The 14,811-nt window shown below is 42.3% G+C and overlaps 1 protein-coding gene and 1 long non-coding RNA gene across 6 annotated transcripts in view; one reads left to right on the top strand and one right to left on the bottom strand.

Annotated features, from left to right (window-relative positions):
• dtx1 (deltex 1, E3 ubiquitin ligase) overlaps nt 1-14,811 on the top strand; it is a 47,004-nt gene that overhangs the window by 14,996 nt on the left and 17,197 nt on the right. For all 5 annotated transcript variants that reach the window (XM_020633058.3, XM_020633057.3, XM_020633059.3 and 2 more), the window contains one exon: nt 13,339-14,086. In XM_020633058.3, coding sequence (XP_020488714.2) covers nt 13,339-14,086 — 748 coding nt within the window. The remainder of the gene's footprint in view (nt 1-13,338; nt 14,087-14,811) is intronic.
• Nucleotides 2,954-4,685, bottom strand: LOC136182999 (uncharacterized). Its single transcript, XR_010668843.1, has 2 exons — nt 4,385-4,685; nt 2,954-4,038 (listed from the first exon to the last, which is right to left on the bottom strand). It is a non-coding gene; the product is annotated as an uncharacterized lncRNA (long non-coding RNA).

Here is a 14,811-nt window from a genome sequence, read left to right on the forward strand (position 1 = left end):
GTTGTTATACATTGAGGAGGTTTCTTGCAGCTATCAGTGCATAGAGAGTTTGAATTCAGCTGCTTGAGCTGACACCTTTAAGCTACCTTTCATTATTTCATGATTATCACAGTGTCAAAAATAAATGGCCCTTCAATGCAAAGTTAACCATTGTCATTCATATTTCAGCAGCTTTTGTTCCTGCTTCTGCAATTAAACTGTCCACTTCTAAAAGAAAGGATTTAGAAATACATTTCTCCACAGGCTTTAAACCCTCAGAGTGAAAGTTACACCGTCACACGTCTGTAGGCCTCGCTATGGTCCGTCAGACTCGTGTTGAGGCCGAAAGCTTAATAAAACGTTTTTTTTTTTAAAAGCTTTTAGCTACATTTTAACCAGGACATGACCCTGATTTTCTTCCAGCTTCTGACATTTAGCCTCGACAAGCTGGAGTGAGCGACCTGAATACTCTCGGTTCCTCTCAACAGATTCGACAGTCAAATTTAGAAAAAGTGTACAGCTCAAAATGCAGCAGTAAAAATAATTGAGCTATGAAGATGAGCTATTAATACTCAAATAAATGGATGTCTCCATTAATTTTGGAACACAGAGGAGATGTGATTAGACTTGTGATTCACCAGGGAAAGGGTCTGGGCCTGATCACAAAAAAACTCCTTGGGAAAGCAGAACATATTTAAAAAGAGAAGTTGTGTTTGTAAATCTATTATCCAGCCTTTCACTCGGGGGGTCTGATGACTTCTGGCCTCTCTCACACCACTTTATTGCTGATCAGTGCTGATCGCTGTAGTCTGTTGCAGTAACAGTGTGCTGTTATGTAGCCAGACGTTTCCTCTGATAAGACTTGACTGTGTCTGACAGCGGTTATAAAAGCTTGTCTCAGCAAACTCATTTAGTACATGCTGTTCAGCTCAATGAGTCAGACACCCTTTATTTGTCAAACGTAATATTCTGAGCTTCTTTCCCCCCTCCTGGTGTTTCCCATGAACAGCCTTGATGTTATGATGTAATTTCTTTGAAACTGATGACAGAGTGTCATAACATCACTTATTCCTTTAACTAAAGCACATCCACTTGATATGTTCTCCACCTCAACTGATGTTTGCAATTCAAGAGTTAACTGTATCTAATATGAAAGTGCATACAATCTGTACTTGGGGGTCTGTTTTCTTAGTAAGGGGAAGTGTTGCAGTTACTGATTTTTAGTACTTACGTATGTACTATTGAGCAATCACATAGCAGCAGGCTTCAGAGTAAGCAGTATTTTGAGCGCAGTCCATGGTAATGACATCTCGACTCCCATTGTCAGTTTATTTGCGAATGCAGCTAACAATCCGTTCTAGATCAAAGATTTCAACTTGTTTAAAAAAATCTGCTTCACGCTTAGTCATGAAAGACAATCAGGGTTTAGATTTCCCAACGTCCTGGAATGCATTAGAAATGATGGCTCCTACACCGTTCAACCAAGAAGCATTATAAAAGTTATTGTTCTCCTCTTGAGGACAGACTACAAGCTTCGTTGTTATATCAATCTGCATCATTTACAGATAAATATCACAGCCAATAAGACCAACAAGGTTCTAGTAGATTTGGTAGTGAAATTTGAAAGTGAAAGAAGTGAAACAATTCTATGCTAGATTTTTTTAATTAAATACACAAACTTTATTCAAAGGAAAAAATGGCTCCCTGGAAAACTGTTTGGAGCTTAAAAGCTACCAGAAGAGTTACGCTTTCACTGTTGCGGGCCCCCCACCATAACTTCTCGTGTATTATTTTATCTTCAAACAGTTCCAGGGACCAAATGTTCCTCTGAGGACAGTTTGTGTATAGAGTTATGAACATAACTCTATACACATAATCTGTACATTTCTCAAACTTCCACATTTCTCTACCAAAACTACATAGTGCACCTTTAATATGCTATAAACACAATCAGTCATATTTTGAGCATGATGCATATTAGGACCATATAATAGCTACAGAACCACCCACAGGTTTCATGGAAGTGAGTCATAAATGTTTGGCGTCTGAAACACTCACCACACAATAAGTGATATGATCATGTGGAAAACTTCCTCTTTAAACTATCCGACCTTCTGCTGTTTGCTCATTTCTGCGGTTGCTCAGTGACGGTATATATACAGCTCATAAAGTGTGATCGATTCTTGATGCTGTCACATAGCAGTTAGTGTTGCATGTACAGTGTGGCAGAGGTCATCTGACGGAGAGAGCTGCTTGAGCTACACCTTAAGTCTGCACCTTAAAGTGCAGCCATCAATCAGCTCTCTGCTGAGCGGGCAGAATGTCGGCCCTGATGTACAGTCTGTCTTGCTGCTGTGGCGGCTGACATGAAATATCGTGTGTTCACTGATAAATGCTGCATCACATTGTACATTTGTGTTTTTCTGTGTGTGTGTGTGTGTGTGTGTGTGTGTGTGTGTGTGTGTGTGTGTGTGTGTGTGTGTGTGTGTGTGTGTGTGTGTGTGTGTGTGTGTGTGTGTGTGTGTGTGTGTGTGTGTGTGTGTGTGTGTGTGTGTGTGTGTGTGTGTGTCATTTTCTCTTGTATTAATTGGAGGGAGGAGTTATGTGATCTTTGTTACAAGGTCAGCTGTAGGGCTACATGACGCAAAGAACACAATATTAGTATTGTTATCAGATTATCTTCACAATATGATTGATACATTTATACATATTTCTGATGGTGATAATTGTATCACTATGGCACATATGCATAAATCACATACCGTACAATTATGTAGCTGATAATAGTGATCTTTGCTCCATTAAACGGTTTAACATAATAGCTTTCTCTAATAGTTTTTTCTTAAACCTTCAGTAACATCTCTGGGGGTTTTCTCCTGCAGAACCACGTCTTCAAATCATTATTAAGTTTTGTCAAAAGGTGAGGCAGAGTACACAAAAGTATGCTGTCTACCTGCAGAAGTAAAACAGAACATTTAAACAGGAAATGTTTTATTTTTTGTCATCCAATGCAAACACTTGAGTTTTTTTCTTTTGCTTAAATATTACTTACGTTTTGTTATCAATGAGTTTGCCACTAGTTGCAGCATTCCTATACTGTAAAATGTCTCTAGAGGCCCTATCACACGTCCACAGCACTCCTGAAAATGTTTAAAATGTGCTTGGGTGGGCTACATGGTGAACGCAAATAGAACGTCTTCATTCTGACGTAAAACAGATTTTTTTTCTGCAAGTACGTTTTCTGTAAGAAGTTGGGCTGAGTCAATGTGTAGGCAATATTGTGGAAAATTCACCAGAAGTGACTCTATCAGAAAATGTATACATCTTCTGGCTTCAAAACCCTTTCTGATAGTTTGTTACCCCTCTTTTGTCTTTGAATACGTCTAAACACACGCTGCATTGATAAAAAGTTAAAAAACAGTTCATCACATCTACATATCATCAGATTCTGATGCTTTGTCTTTGCATCTTTGACACTGTAAACATTTCACTGTGACTTCTGCAGCTTCCTTATAACTTCATGTCCTGCTTACTACTGGAAAACCACCTTAAATATACAATGTTGAAAAAGGAAGTTATAATGAAAACTATCCAATACTTAACACCTATGTACATTTTAAAACATTAACAAAGTCAGAGGAATGGCAGCTCCAGTTACAAGTCATGCTCTTCTAGGGAAGCCAGCTGATGTCCTGTATCATGAGGTTTTCTGAACACCAGTTGTTATTTAAAATCCTATTCAGCTCACACAAAGTCTTTATCACTTGTGTATGATTTATGTCAGATTAGACTCAAAGAAAATCTATGTATTTTGTTAACCCTCAAAAACTGTATATATCCTTCTCTAGAAAAAAAAGTTTTGAAGGTTTGATTTTCACTTGATTGATGTGATAAATAGATCTGAATAGTAAATGTTTCATATTTGAGAAATACTTCTTTATCCATTCAGTTCTTTAATATGTCGTGCAGTATTTCTTGGCAGCACTCTGTTCAAATTGGACCGACTCCAGGATAAGAGAGCTCTGAAGCATGCAGGCATGAAAGGTCCTCATTTGGCAGCTGTCAGAGATGGGAAGAAATGTTGTGATATAATAAAATCCTCTGAAGTGCACGGAGGACAAGCAGGCAAGAAATCCCGGATAATTAGAAAATGTCATACTTCAGAATTAAATGTTGCAAAGAGCTGGATCAATCAAATGAGCCCGTGTTGTTTGGTGCTGTCTTTACTGGAGAAGCTTCTGTGAGCAGGATTTTGTTTTCCGTGTGAAAGTGACTCCTCTCTGCTAACGAGAAACCTGTTCAGTGTAACCCTGCTGGCCTGGACATCGAGCCAAGGCTGCAGGTTTGTGCACACGCATGTGTGTAACTGTGTGTGTGTGTGTGTGTGTGTGTGTGTGTGTTATACCTGTGCCTGGAGCTGTCCCTCCATCTCCCTCGCCTTGGTGACTCGCTGGCCCTTCACTGACACACTAACGAGGTTCCTGCTGGACGTGATGTGGCTCAAGTTGTGTGAAGTGGAAGCATACATATCCAGGAACGCTCATCTCTTTAGCCTGCAACACTTCACACACACACACACACACACACACAGCCACACGTGCATGCTGCTAGTTGTACACACACAAAGTGAGTCACAGAGGCTTCTTGGCAGAGCTGAAACTGCTCAGCTGACGATGGTCACGACATCCAGCCAGTCAGAAGGTTGTTTCAGGGTCTGTTACCTCACTGCAGTGCAGGAGCTGGCAGGTGTACAGGACTGTAACTTCATTTTCTCAATATCTTTTTAGCCACCCTGTTCTTTTTTTTTTTGTTTGTTTGTTTGTTACCTTTAAGTGCAAACTCTGCACAAGTACGCAGTAAGTGGCTGGCTCCCTGGGCCAAGGTGTGGGAGAGTTTGGCGAGGTGGAAGGGGCTAAGGGATGAGAAGGGCTGCAGTGGGAGTGAGGACACTTTTCCTCACCGCGTTTTGTCTTGCTGGCAGCAGAAAGTGTATTATAGGGGCCTGTTTTACTGCAATGCTCACTTTTGAAGCTCTGGCAAAAGTGAGACATCCTCTTTTTTTTCTGTTCTGTTTTTTTTGGCAGAAAACCTCCTCTCATCACATGCGTCCTTCAGAATACTCCCTCCCTCCTTGCATTTCTTCTTTTAATTTCTCCTTCACTTTGTCTGACCTTCCTCTATCACTCATTCTAACCCCTGTGTCTTTATATCACCCCTGCACTGTCTTCCATCTCTACCTCGTTTCCCTTTCTGTCTTTGCCTCCTGCCTTTTGTCTTTTCCTCAAAGGACAACTACCTTCACTTGTTTTTTTTCTCCTCCCCTTTCTGCCCTCCTCCATTTTCCTCCTTTATCATTTTTCCCATCAGTGCCTCCCTTTTTCCTGTCTCAAAAAAATGTATCCATCACATTTTGCAGACAAAGAGGTCGCGCAGGCTTAAGGGAATCCTTTCCTCTATCCACTACTGTAACTCATTATGAAGAACTGCATTCTGGGAAAAGTGTCATATCAGTGTAGAAGATGAGCTTTTAATGTGTGATTTTGTAAGAGCAAATCAGGGGAGCTACGATATTGTATAATATAATGCTGTTAAAGCAGCTTAATCTCAGACTGTCATCCTCATTATTCTGCTCTGTGATCTCTGGGTATTTGCTAATGAGCAGCTAATACTCTTACAGATCGCTCACACTTTGAAGTACAGGTAGGACAAGGTCCTCTGGGCAGATTATCAAATCTTAAGCCTCAGAGGTGCCTGTGTTAAAGAAGAGGTCACTTCTTATCGTGTTCATACGACAGTAGTTTCAGATCTTTTAGAGCCAGATGTTTTCTATCAGTGTGTGATGCATTTTTTAAACCACTCTGCAGCATTCTGTCTCTTCATCATCTAATAGCCAGCTCGGGTTTATTGTTTGTGCAGCCCTTTTTGGGAGATGAAAGTCTTTTTTTTTTTTCTAGCTCTGGGGTTTATGTGGAAACATCAAACATGCATCAATTATTTTCGTTCTCTCGTACAGTACACCATATTAGCATATTCATCATGTGGTTATTCATATGTGAGATATAATGAGAGCTGTATGATGATAATACATGGTCTGTGCATGGACAGATGCTGTGCTGCTTACAGCTCTGTAGGTGTTTGTGTTTGAGTAAACACTGATCAGCTGTTTAATGAAATAAAAAACAACTTCCATTGACTAAAAATAAGAAACTATCAAATCATGTGTTTATACAGGAGGGCAGTCTTTATGTGTATAATTAAGGTTGGAGGGAGTTGCAGCCTAGTTAGCTTTATGATCATGAGAAACATTTGAAAGAGACTTAACTTGTATTCAGATTGTAAACATTCAAAAAGCACTGAGGGATTCATCAATGTGCGTGTGTTGTTTCAAATAAGAAAACCAAATCCAGGAAGCTCAGATAAGTAACAAAAAAATGTTTTTTGTAGAAGTGTTTCAATTGCAAAAAGAAGAGAAGAAAGCTGCGGAACACTTTCAGTCACAGAAAGTACTCCTTCATGAACCTCACTAATTTCAACCTGACCCAAGTCCAGCCATATTTTTGTGAAGTTGCAATTTTCTACATTTCAGAGAAACAACTTCAACAGGACTTTTGCACAGTATGCCCTCTCGGCTGTGAGTGCTGTGGCAACATTATAAAAAGGTTCACTGGTAAATTAAAAGTGAAAGGGTGAGAACAATTTTGTGGTGTACTCTGCCTTGTTGTGAAAAAAAAAAAGCCACAGAAAGGGGAGGTGTTTTGTGTTTCATACTGTAAACAACTGCTGTGACTGCTGAGAACTGTGAATAAATCTTGACAGGAGCCTTTACTTTTTTTGTGTTTTTCAGCTCATTAATTAACCAAAGTTAACTTAAATTTACCCAAATCTGGTCACATTTAGTAGTCATGGATAGTACTGCATTTCCCTTAATGCAAATTCTCTTTTTTATAAATGACAGTGTCTTATAAACTCAACAACCAGAGTTTCCCAAAGTTTGTAACACAGACTTTAAGACATACATTTGAGGTCTTGCCCAAACTTTTTCTGGTTGGGTAAACCGTAACGAAATAACCCTGATAACGTCATTTATTGGGTAACATTAAAACTGTGTTTTTATTACCATCTGTGATGATGAGTAAACTGAACTTAAGTTGCAATTTGGATGGTGTACCACTTTCATCAGCTATTTAACAAGAAAGTGATGAGAAAGTGTCATTGATTATTCAGTTATCATTTGAGTCATTTGAAATAAGACTGATGTTAAATGTAAAACTGCTTCATTGGTGTTTTTACCTCAGGTTCTGTTTGTTTAAGAGAGAAGGAGACCTCTGCAGATACCTTTTCCCTGTTAGAAACTTGTGAGCAATGACAGTTGAATCATCTTCACAAGGTCATTTCAGAGGTCGTGCATGCTGTTGCTCCTGCATTGGTCCTTGAACAGCGATTTAGCTAACTAACAAAATCAGTATTCAACTAACAAAATGCAAACTCAAGTTATGCTTGACTAATGTTTTAAAATGTTGCCTTGTAGGGCAGCCCTAGTAGAAAGTTGCTTTGTTGCACCCAAGCAACAACCTCAGGTACTGGAAATGCAGAAGTGCAAAATCCTGCGGTTTGTTGAGCGTCCGCTTGAGGCTGGTTGATGAAGCAGCAGAAATCACATACACACCCCGTTCAAAAAAGCCTGTTTCCACAGAAGGAATTAACATGGTTACAGCCTGGTTCAAATAATGATTTGTTCTGATTAGGTCATGTTTGATCGGCACACACTGTACAGGGGGTGAATTTTTTGATTGCTCATCCGTTTTGATTTCATGAAGGATAAGCGTTATTCACAGGGGGGCGTGATACAACGCTTTGTCAAGAGGCTTAAATCCCGCCTCATCTCCAGCTCTTTGCCTATCTTTAGGTTGACTGAAGGTTAGGGTGAGACAGCATTTCCAGCTTGGCGCTGCCATGGATGGGTCTCCATAGCCCCCTGCAGTAACGTCACTTTATTAACAGTCTATGGTTGCACCCCTAATTTGAGGTGATTTTTCCCTCAAACATTTATTGTTGTAAAACAGTTTTATCTGTTTTAATAGCAACACAACCATAAGATAATATCATATTCATGAGATGTAAATGTTTTCTCTGCTGTGTCTGCAGCGTCTCTTCTCTGTCAGAGATCATCAGGTTTTCATGAAGAGGCGCTATCTTTAAGTACCCCTCAGACACATTGAGTCGTCTGATGATGGACCTGTTACTGGCCTCTCTCCTCCTGTAGTTAAAAGAAAGAAATGCACAGCTATGTTTTAATAAGCTCAACGCAGCCTCTGGGAAATTGATGAGGCTTGTCAATTAGAAAAGATAAATTACAGAGCTTGATCCTAGCGCTTCTCACACACCTGTCCTCCCACATCGGCAGCGCAGAGGAAGAGCTGCAAGGCGATGTGACACAGATTTCCACTCTCTGTCCGAGTGGTGAGTGTGGTGTGAGAGCAGGACGGGGTCCAGTGAGTGACAGAGTGGAAAATGTGAAGAACGGCTCAGTGAGCGTTGGTGAGGAGCCAGGAGAGACGGAGGAGAGCGAGGGGGGAAAAGCTCATGTCAGCAGCAGATGAGAAGAGCGAGTGGAGGAGGAGTTGTGCTCAGGGAAAGGAGTAGTAGAAATGATCACATATGGGCGTACCCCTCCTCCACCATCCCCCTGCACTATACACAGCCCTGGGGACAGTTTTCGTGACAGCAAAACCTTTCCCCAAGTGTTTCTGTGACAACAACGCCTGAAGCTCATGCATTTTGTAACAGCTGCTCAGGTATTACCTGTGGTAACACAGCAGGTGCACTTCACTGACTGTATTTTCCACTCGGGGTGTTTTCATCACCCTCACTCTCCCAGTGTGACCACAGAGGTGTTAAAGTGAGTGAACACACACATCAATAACCTCAGTGACAGATTCAAAATGAACCACTCCCTGTGTGGACTGAAGCAGATTTACTCCCTAGATAATCTCCAACTATACAGAAAATGTGTATCCCTAACCCTGAATCTCAAAGTGACAGCTTCTGTCCATCTATTGTCAGTTATTTAATTAATGAAATGCAGCTTACAGAGGTAGATAAAGGTTTTGTTTTCTAAAATGTATTTTTGCCTTGAGGTCTGATTTTTTGGTAATAAGAGGATTTTACAGATTCAATCAATTTACATAAGAAGTTACAAGGCATTACTACGATGGCCAATGAGAGTGGAGTCTTCCAAGAGACAGCAAGGCTGAAGGGTTTCTAAGCTATGGTACACATAAAGCCCCAAGGCTTTAGCTAGCATGCTACTGTTGACAGAAAGCTAACTGGTTAGGGTGATAGGATGAAAAGTTTTTTTCTCTTTTGGACTTATTGGGCCATCTGCTTTTGAATTTTCTCCCTGCAATGGATTATCAGAGCAGGTTGTAGTGAGCCTCTGGACTGTTGGGATCTGTTTCACTGTGAGATTACATGAGATCGTAAATAACAAAGTGTGGTGGTATGTTTCTTCTCCCTCTGGTGTTCACTGTAATCTTAGTAATATCTTACCAATATCAAAATGTTCACCATGTGCATGTTTGATTATAAGAGAATATCTGTGAAGTTTCCTCTTCTATGTGTGATGAAACCTGAGTTTTAAACTGGACAGCATTAGGAAACTCCCGACCCTGGATGACGCAATTGGGGGATGGGGGGGTGGGATCCACCAATGTGAGCTACGACGCATTAGTAAGCCAATCTGCTGATTTTTTTTTGGCAGGAGCCTCTGAGGACATCTGAGGATGTCACAATTTAATGTTTCATGTCCTTCCTTTTAAAAGACTTATTCAGACAGGCCTTACTTCACTTCCAGTGGAAAGAAAACAAAGATATGAAGGATGGAGACTGGCATGGCCTCATGTGGTGAACGAACAGTTGGAAGTTTCATCCCCCAGCTAACATTTTTGAGAGGGCTGCCAGGCTCACCCTGAACCCACCTGGCCCTGCGTGACAGTGAGGTCAGAATCCCACTGCGAGGGCTGGCGTGTTAATACATCACACAGCTACAGCTCACCCAGGGGAACCTCGCTGGTGTTGGGGAAGGACGGCTGGAGGACATGGTGGGAGGGAGGAGAAGGATGTGAGGGAACAGCAGGAAAGATGGCTGCCAGAGGCACACAGGGTCAAACAGAAAGAAACTACTTTTGCCTTGTTTCCTGTGAGGAAGCACATGAAGGGTTGCTGAGAGAGCATCAATGACTCAGCCATGGATTTGTGTCAGAGGCAGGTTTATGTATAACAGGAAATTACAACAGAAAAGGCAGCAAGCACAAAGTCAGGCTTGGCCTCTACTGGTTCTCTTAAGGTTTCTAACTAGCACCTTGAGGTAGACATTTTGAAGACTTGTAATAGACACTATAATTACATTTTATAACGTATTGTTGTTCACAACTCCGAACAGCTATGTAATGAAGAGATATAAAGTTTCTCTCAGTCTGGATGGTTTTATTCAAGAAATGGCTGGAAAACTTTTTTCTGAATTATGTTTCCTCAAGGGCTCATTATGCCAGTTTTCACTGGTTCAGTGCTGGATGCCAGTTTGAGCTTCCACTTCAGCGTCATGAGCCAGTATGATCGACATGATGCAAGACCAGAAGCGCCGTATGTGCCACTCTGACCTGCCTGCTGTGATGGTGGTTGGTAATGTTGGTAATCTAATCGCACAAGTTGCTGTCAAACTGGGTTACGAATAACAGTGCCATGCCACGTGCCACTTTTTGGTTTTGCCGATACTCTAAGGAGTTTAGCTGCAGAGATGTGGGAGTGCAAGCTAAGAAAAATCAAGCAGTCAGTCAATCATGAAGGCTGCAGACAGTTCAAAAATACAAAGCTGAAGTTTTTTTTAATGTGTGTGAAATCCAATAAGGAACCGCTTTATTTTGTTGTAACTATCCTTATAACCACATCAACCTTTAGAAGAAGAAATGTTAGTCCAGGCTTTTTAGTGTGAAAACGTGAGCCTTGGAGTTTTTTAGTGATTACACATGGAAGTCCACAACTTGGGCAAAATATTTAAGAGAAGCCAATTACATGCAACAGACTCCATCAGAGCTCTCATCTCGAAGAACTGCCCGTACAAACAGGCTTTCAAAGACAGACACTGTTTATGCCTGCTAACCCAAAGTTGAGATGTTTAAATTGATGCCGGGGATTAAAACATCTCCACATGCTCAATTATTTATGAAAGTTGTGTTAAACCAACCACTGGGCAAGACTTAGTGGCAAGAGCTGTGTCACTATTGATCGTGGTGGCCCGAAAAACATGCAGCTGCACTGAGTGCCGGATCTAATGGATCCCAGAGGAGCTGCAGTGGTAAAGGGTCCAGACGTGTGGTTCACCATCATGGAGCTTTCATCTGCTGCGCTAAACGTAACTGTTTTATCTTTATATCTTAAATTTAAGAAATCAGGAAACAAGGCTGATGTGAGAAGGGACAGATGCAATTGCATGAGAAAGTTGTGCACGGCTGACTGACTGAAGACGTGAGAGACACAGGCAGCTGGCTCACTGAGCAGTCATCTTCGCGTGTGTGTGTGTGTGTGTGTGTGTGTGTGTGTGTGTGTGTGTGTGTGTGTGTGTGTGTGTGTGTGTGTGTGTGTGTGTGTGTGTGTGTGTGTGTGTGTGTGTGTGTGTGTGTGTGTGTGTGTGTGTGTGTGTGTGTGTGTGTGTGTTCGAGTGTGTCTGTATGGTTCAGAGCAGCTCCAAATGAAATTAGCCATCAAGCCGAGTCCTTTAGCAGCAGTCTGCAGCAGAAAGTCAAGGTCATACTTGCTGTTTCTGCTGATGCATTTGATTCTCAGGAGTCAGCAGCAGGCTGCTGTATAGGAGGAGACTGCTGCCCACTATCCCTTATGCTCATTTCCAAAGTCATTCATCCTCTACACACACTTGCATCCCTCCATTATCACCCTAGTCCTCTCTGGTAGCGGGGTGGTGCATTTACCCATTAAATTAGGTGGGGGATGGAGGGGTTGGCGGTCTCTGCTGGACGGAGTGCCTGGACACCCTCGCTGATGTGCGGCAGGGAAATGGATAGACCTGATTTCCCACGTGACTACAGTAATGGTGTTATAATGGAGGTGGGAACTGTGTAGCCATGAGCAGAGGGACAGATGTAGAAAACTAGCAGGTTCACCTCCCCCTCCTTCCTGTTGTCACAGTGAAACATAGAGCGCTGCTTAATACAGCTGGAGATTGTGGGTTTGATGTTTGTGGTCTTGCCGACATGTATACAGTTCAGTCGAGTGATTTTAACAGCGTTTGCACTACAGCTTCCTACAATTTATGTTTGTATCCCTCTTTACCCACTGACTCCACAGTTTGCAACCATGCTCCCTAAGGCAGGAAGTGAACTGTTACACCTCATCTACAACAGCCGGTCAGGATGCTGTCTCAACACAAGTCAGCTGACTTGATGAAAGTAAAGCAGCATTAAAACTGCATCTTGCCCCAGGCTAGTGTCATAGTGCACTATTATGAGTGTTAGCAAGTGTTATTATGATCTATCGAGGGTTTTGTCAATGTTTCATGGACACAACATTTTATATGCTTAACAAATTGTCAATTTCTATCCCTAATACTCATTTAGAGTTAATATTTTTTGTAAGAAGCACATGAATTAAAATATAGAGAACACTGCAGTGATCTTTTGCATACAGACTGTTGTATATTCTCTCTTCTGGAGGAGCTTTTCAAAGTTTGTATTAAAAAAACCCAGATGATGTCATCTGGGTAATCTGGGTTCATGCCTGAGAATAAAAAGAGATCATGCTTCATCCAGAGTAGGTATGTAGTCTGAAAGATTTTGATATTTAAGCAGCATTCAAGAGAGGTCATTGACATACGCTAACAACCTGCATTATGGGAAATGTAGGTAGCAGAGTTTTAGAGCTGGAACCATACTTGTGAATAATGGTTCATGCTCTTCTAAAATCTGTCCCTTGAAAGTCCCTCTGTATCATGGCTGTAATAGTAAATTGCTTTGCTACGCTCTCAGTCACTGAAACATTTCAACAGTTTTTAATGACTTTTGTGCACTGTTTAGTTAAAAAACTTAATCTACAGAGATGTTTAAGATGCCGATCATGAACAGTCTGACCTTCAAAAAACAATGCGGACAATATTCTTTTTTGGTCTTTTTTTCTGCCCATCTGCCCACTTTTTATCACTGGTCTTTCTTCACCTTTCTTTTCACCCTTTTAACCATGACAAACACTTTTGCATCTACAGAATATTGAAAACGAAGATTAATGTCACAAGGTTAGAGCCCGAGCATTCATCCTCCTGTTTATTCTCTCCTCTCTGTCCTTTGCTTTTAGGAACCATGAGACCCGTGCAGAGGAACTTCTACGAGCCGTCGTCAGCCCCAGGGAAAGGCGTGGTCTGGGAGTGGGAGAATGACAACGGCTCGTGGACGCCGTACGACATGGAGATCTGCGTGACCATCCAGAATGCTTATGAGAAGCAGCACCCCTGGCTGGACCTGACCTCTCTGGGCTTCTGCTACCTCATCGACTTCAACAGCATGTCTCAGACCAACCGGCAGAGCCAGCGCAAGAGACGCCTGCGGAGACGGATGGACCTGGCCTACCCACTCATCATGGGCTCCATCCCCAAGTCACAATCCTGGCCTGTGGGTGCCAGCTCGGGACAGCCGTGCTCCTGTCAGCAATGCATCCTGGTCAACAGTACAAGAGCGGCCTCTAATGCTATCCTGGCGTCTCAGCGGAGAAAAGTCTACGGAGGGACAGGGGGAAACTCTGGCGCTTCGGTAACCCTCACTGGGGTTCGGCAGAGCAACACCTTCGCTGGAACCTCCCTCTGGTCGCCAACATCCACCTCCTCCGGAACAAACAACAATAACATAAGTGTGGGAGGCGGGCACGCCAAAGCTGAACAGGTGCAGTCACCTCTCTCCTCTGCCAACTTCCCCTGCTCCCCCGTGATGCCGTCTCTCTCATCCGCCCATGGCCACCACGCTCTCACCATCAACGGACAGAACAACCTGAACCGGCCGGGCACACAGCGCATTTCCATGGGGACAGCCAGAGGAGCCATCCCGCCAGGGTAAATATGTTTGCCTACATGCACTCTCCTTATCTTGTAGTTTGAATTCCCTGGAGTCTGCAGCAGTCTGTTACTTGTTTTAAAATGCGTTGATTTGGTTGATTTTACAGTTTAGCTGAGGCAGGATATTGGAAAGCAGTGTCTGCTTCACAAAGCTTCAGCCCGCATGTGTCTAGAGTATTGTGCTGTCATTTTCTCTCCTTCCCTCTTTCTCTTTGCTGATTTATGACTCCTCTTGTTAATGTGCTGATCAATGGATGTGCGGGAAAAGCCTCGGGTCCCTATGACACTTCATTGCCTGAGTCCCATCCTTTTTATGTGTGTTTGCCATGGTTACTTCTCCATAATGAGCTTATACTGGCCCCAATAGGCGTGAACATTCTGCAGCTCCTCTGATCATTCTGTTGCTTCTGCTTTGAACTCATTTGTTACGACCACACTATGATATGGTCGTAACGGATGTCATGAGACGCTTAAAGTCTGACGTTGTGTGCGGACCGCCGGGATCTTTGTGTAAGTGTTTCTTTATTTTATGTGTATAGTAAGGCATGTGTAGCTGTGGAAACCTATTTGCCACGGACGCAGAGCTCCACTGGGGAAAAATGAATAATGGATCAAGGAAAAAATTGGAGCTTCAGCAGAGCGCTGTGACCTCAGAGCAATTCAGCGAAAGGAGCCGAGGAAAAAAAGAAGTGTGTCTAGCGTTGTAACTGATACTTCAGTCC

The sequence above is a fragment of the Labrus bergylta genome, chromosome 2 (genome assembly GCF_963930695.1).
Source record: "Labrus bergylta chromosome 2, fLabBer1.1, whole genome shotgun sequence".
In the NCBI taxonomy this organism is placed as follows: Eukaryota; Metazoa; Chordata; class Actinopteri; order Labriformes; family Labridae; genus Labrus; species Labrus bergylta.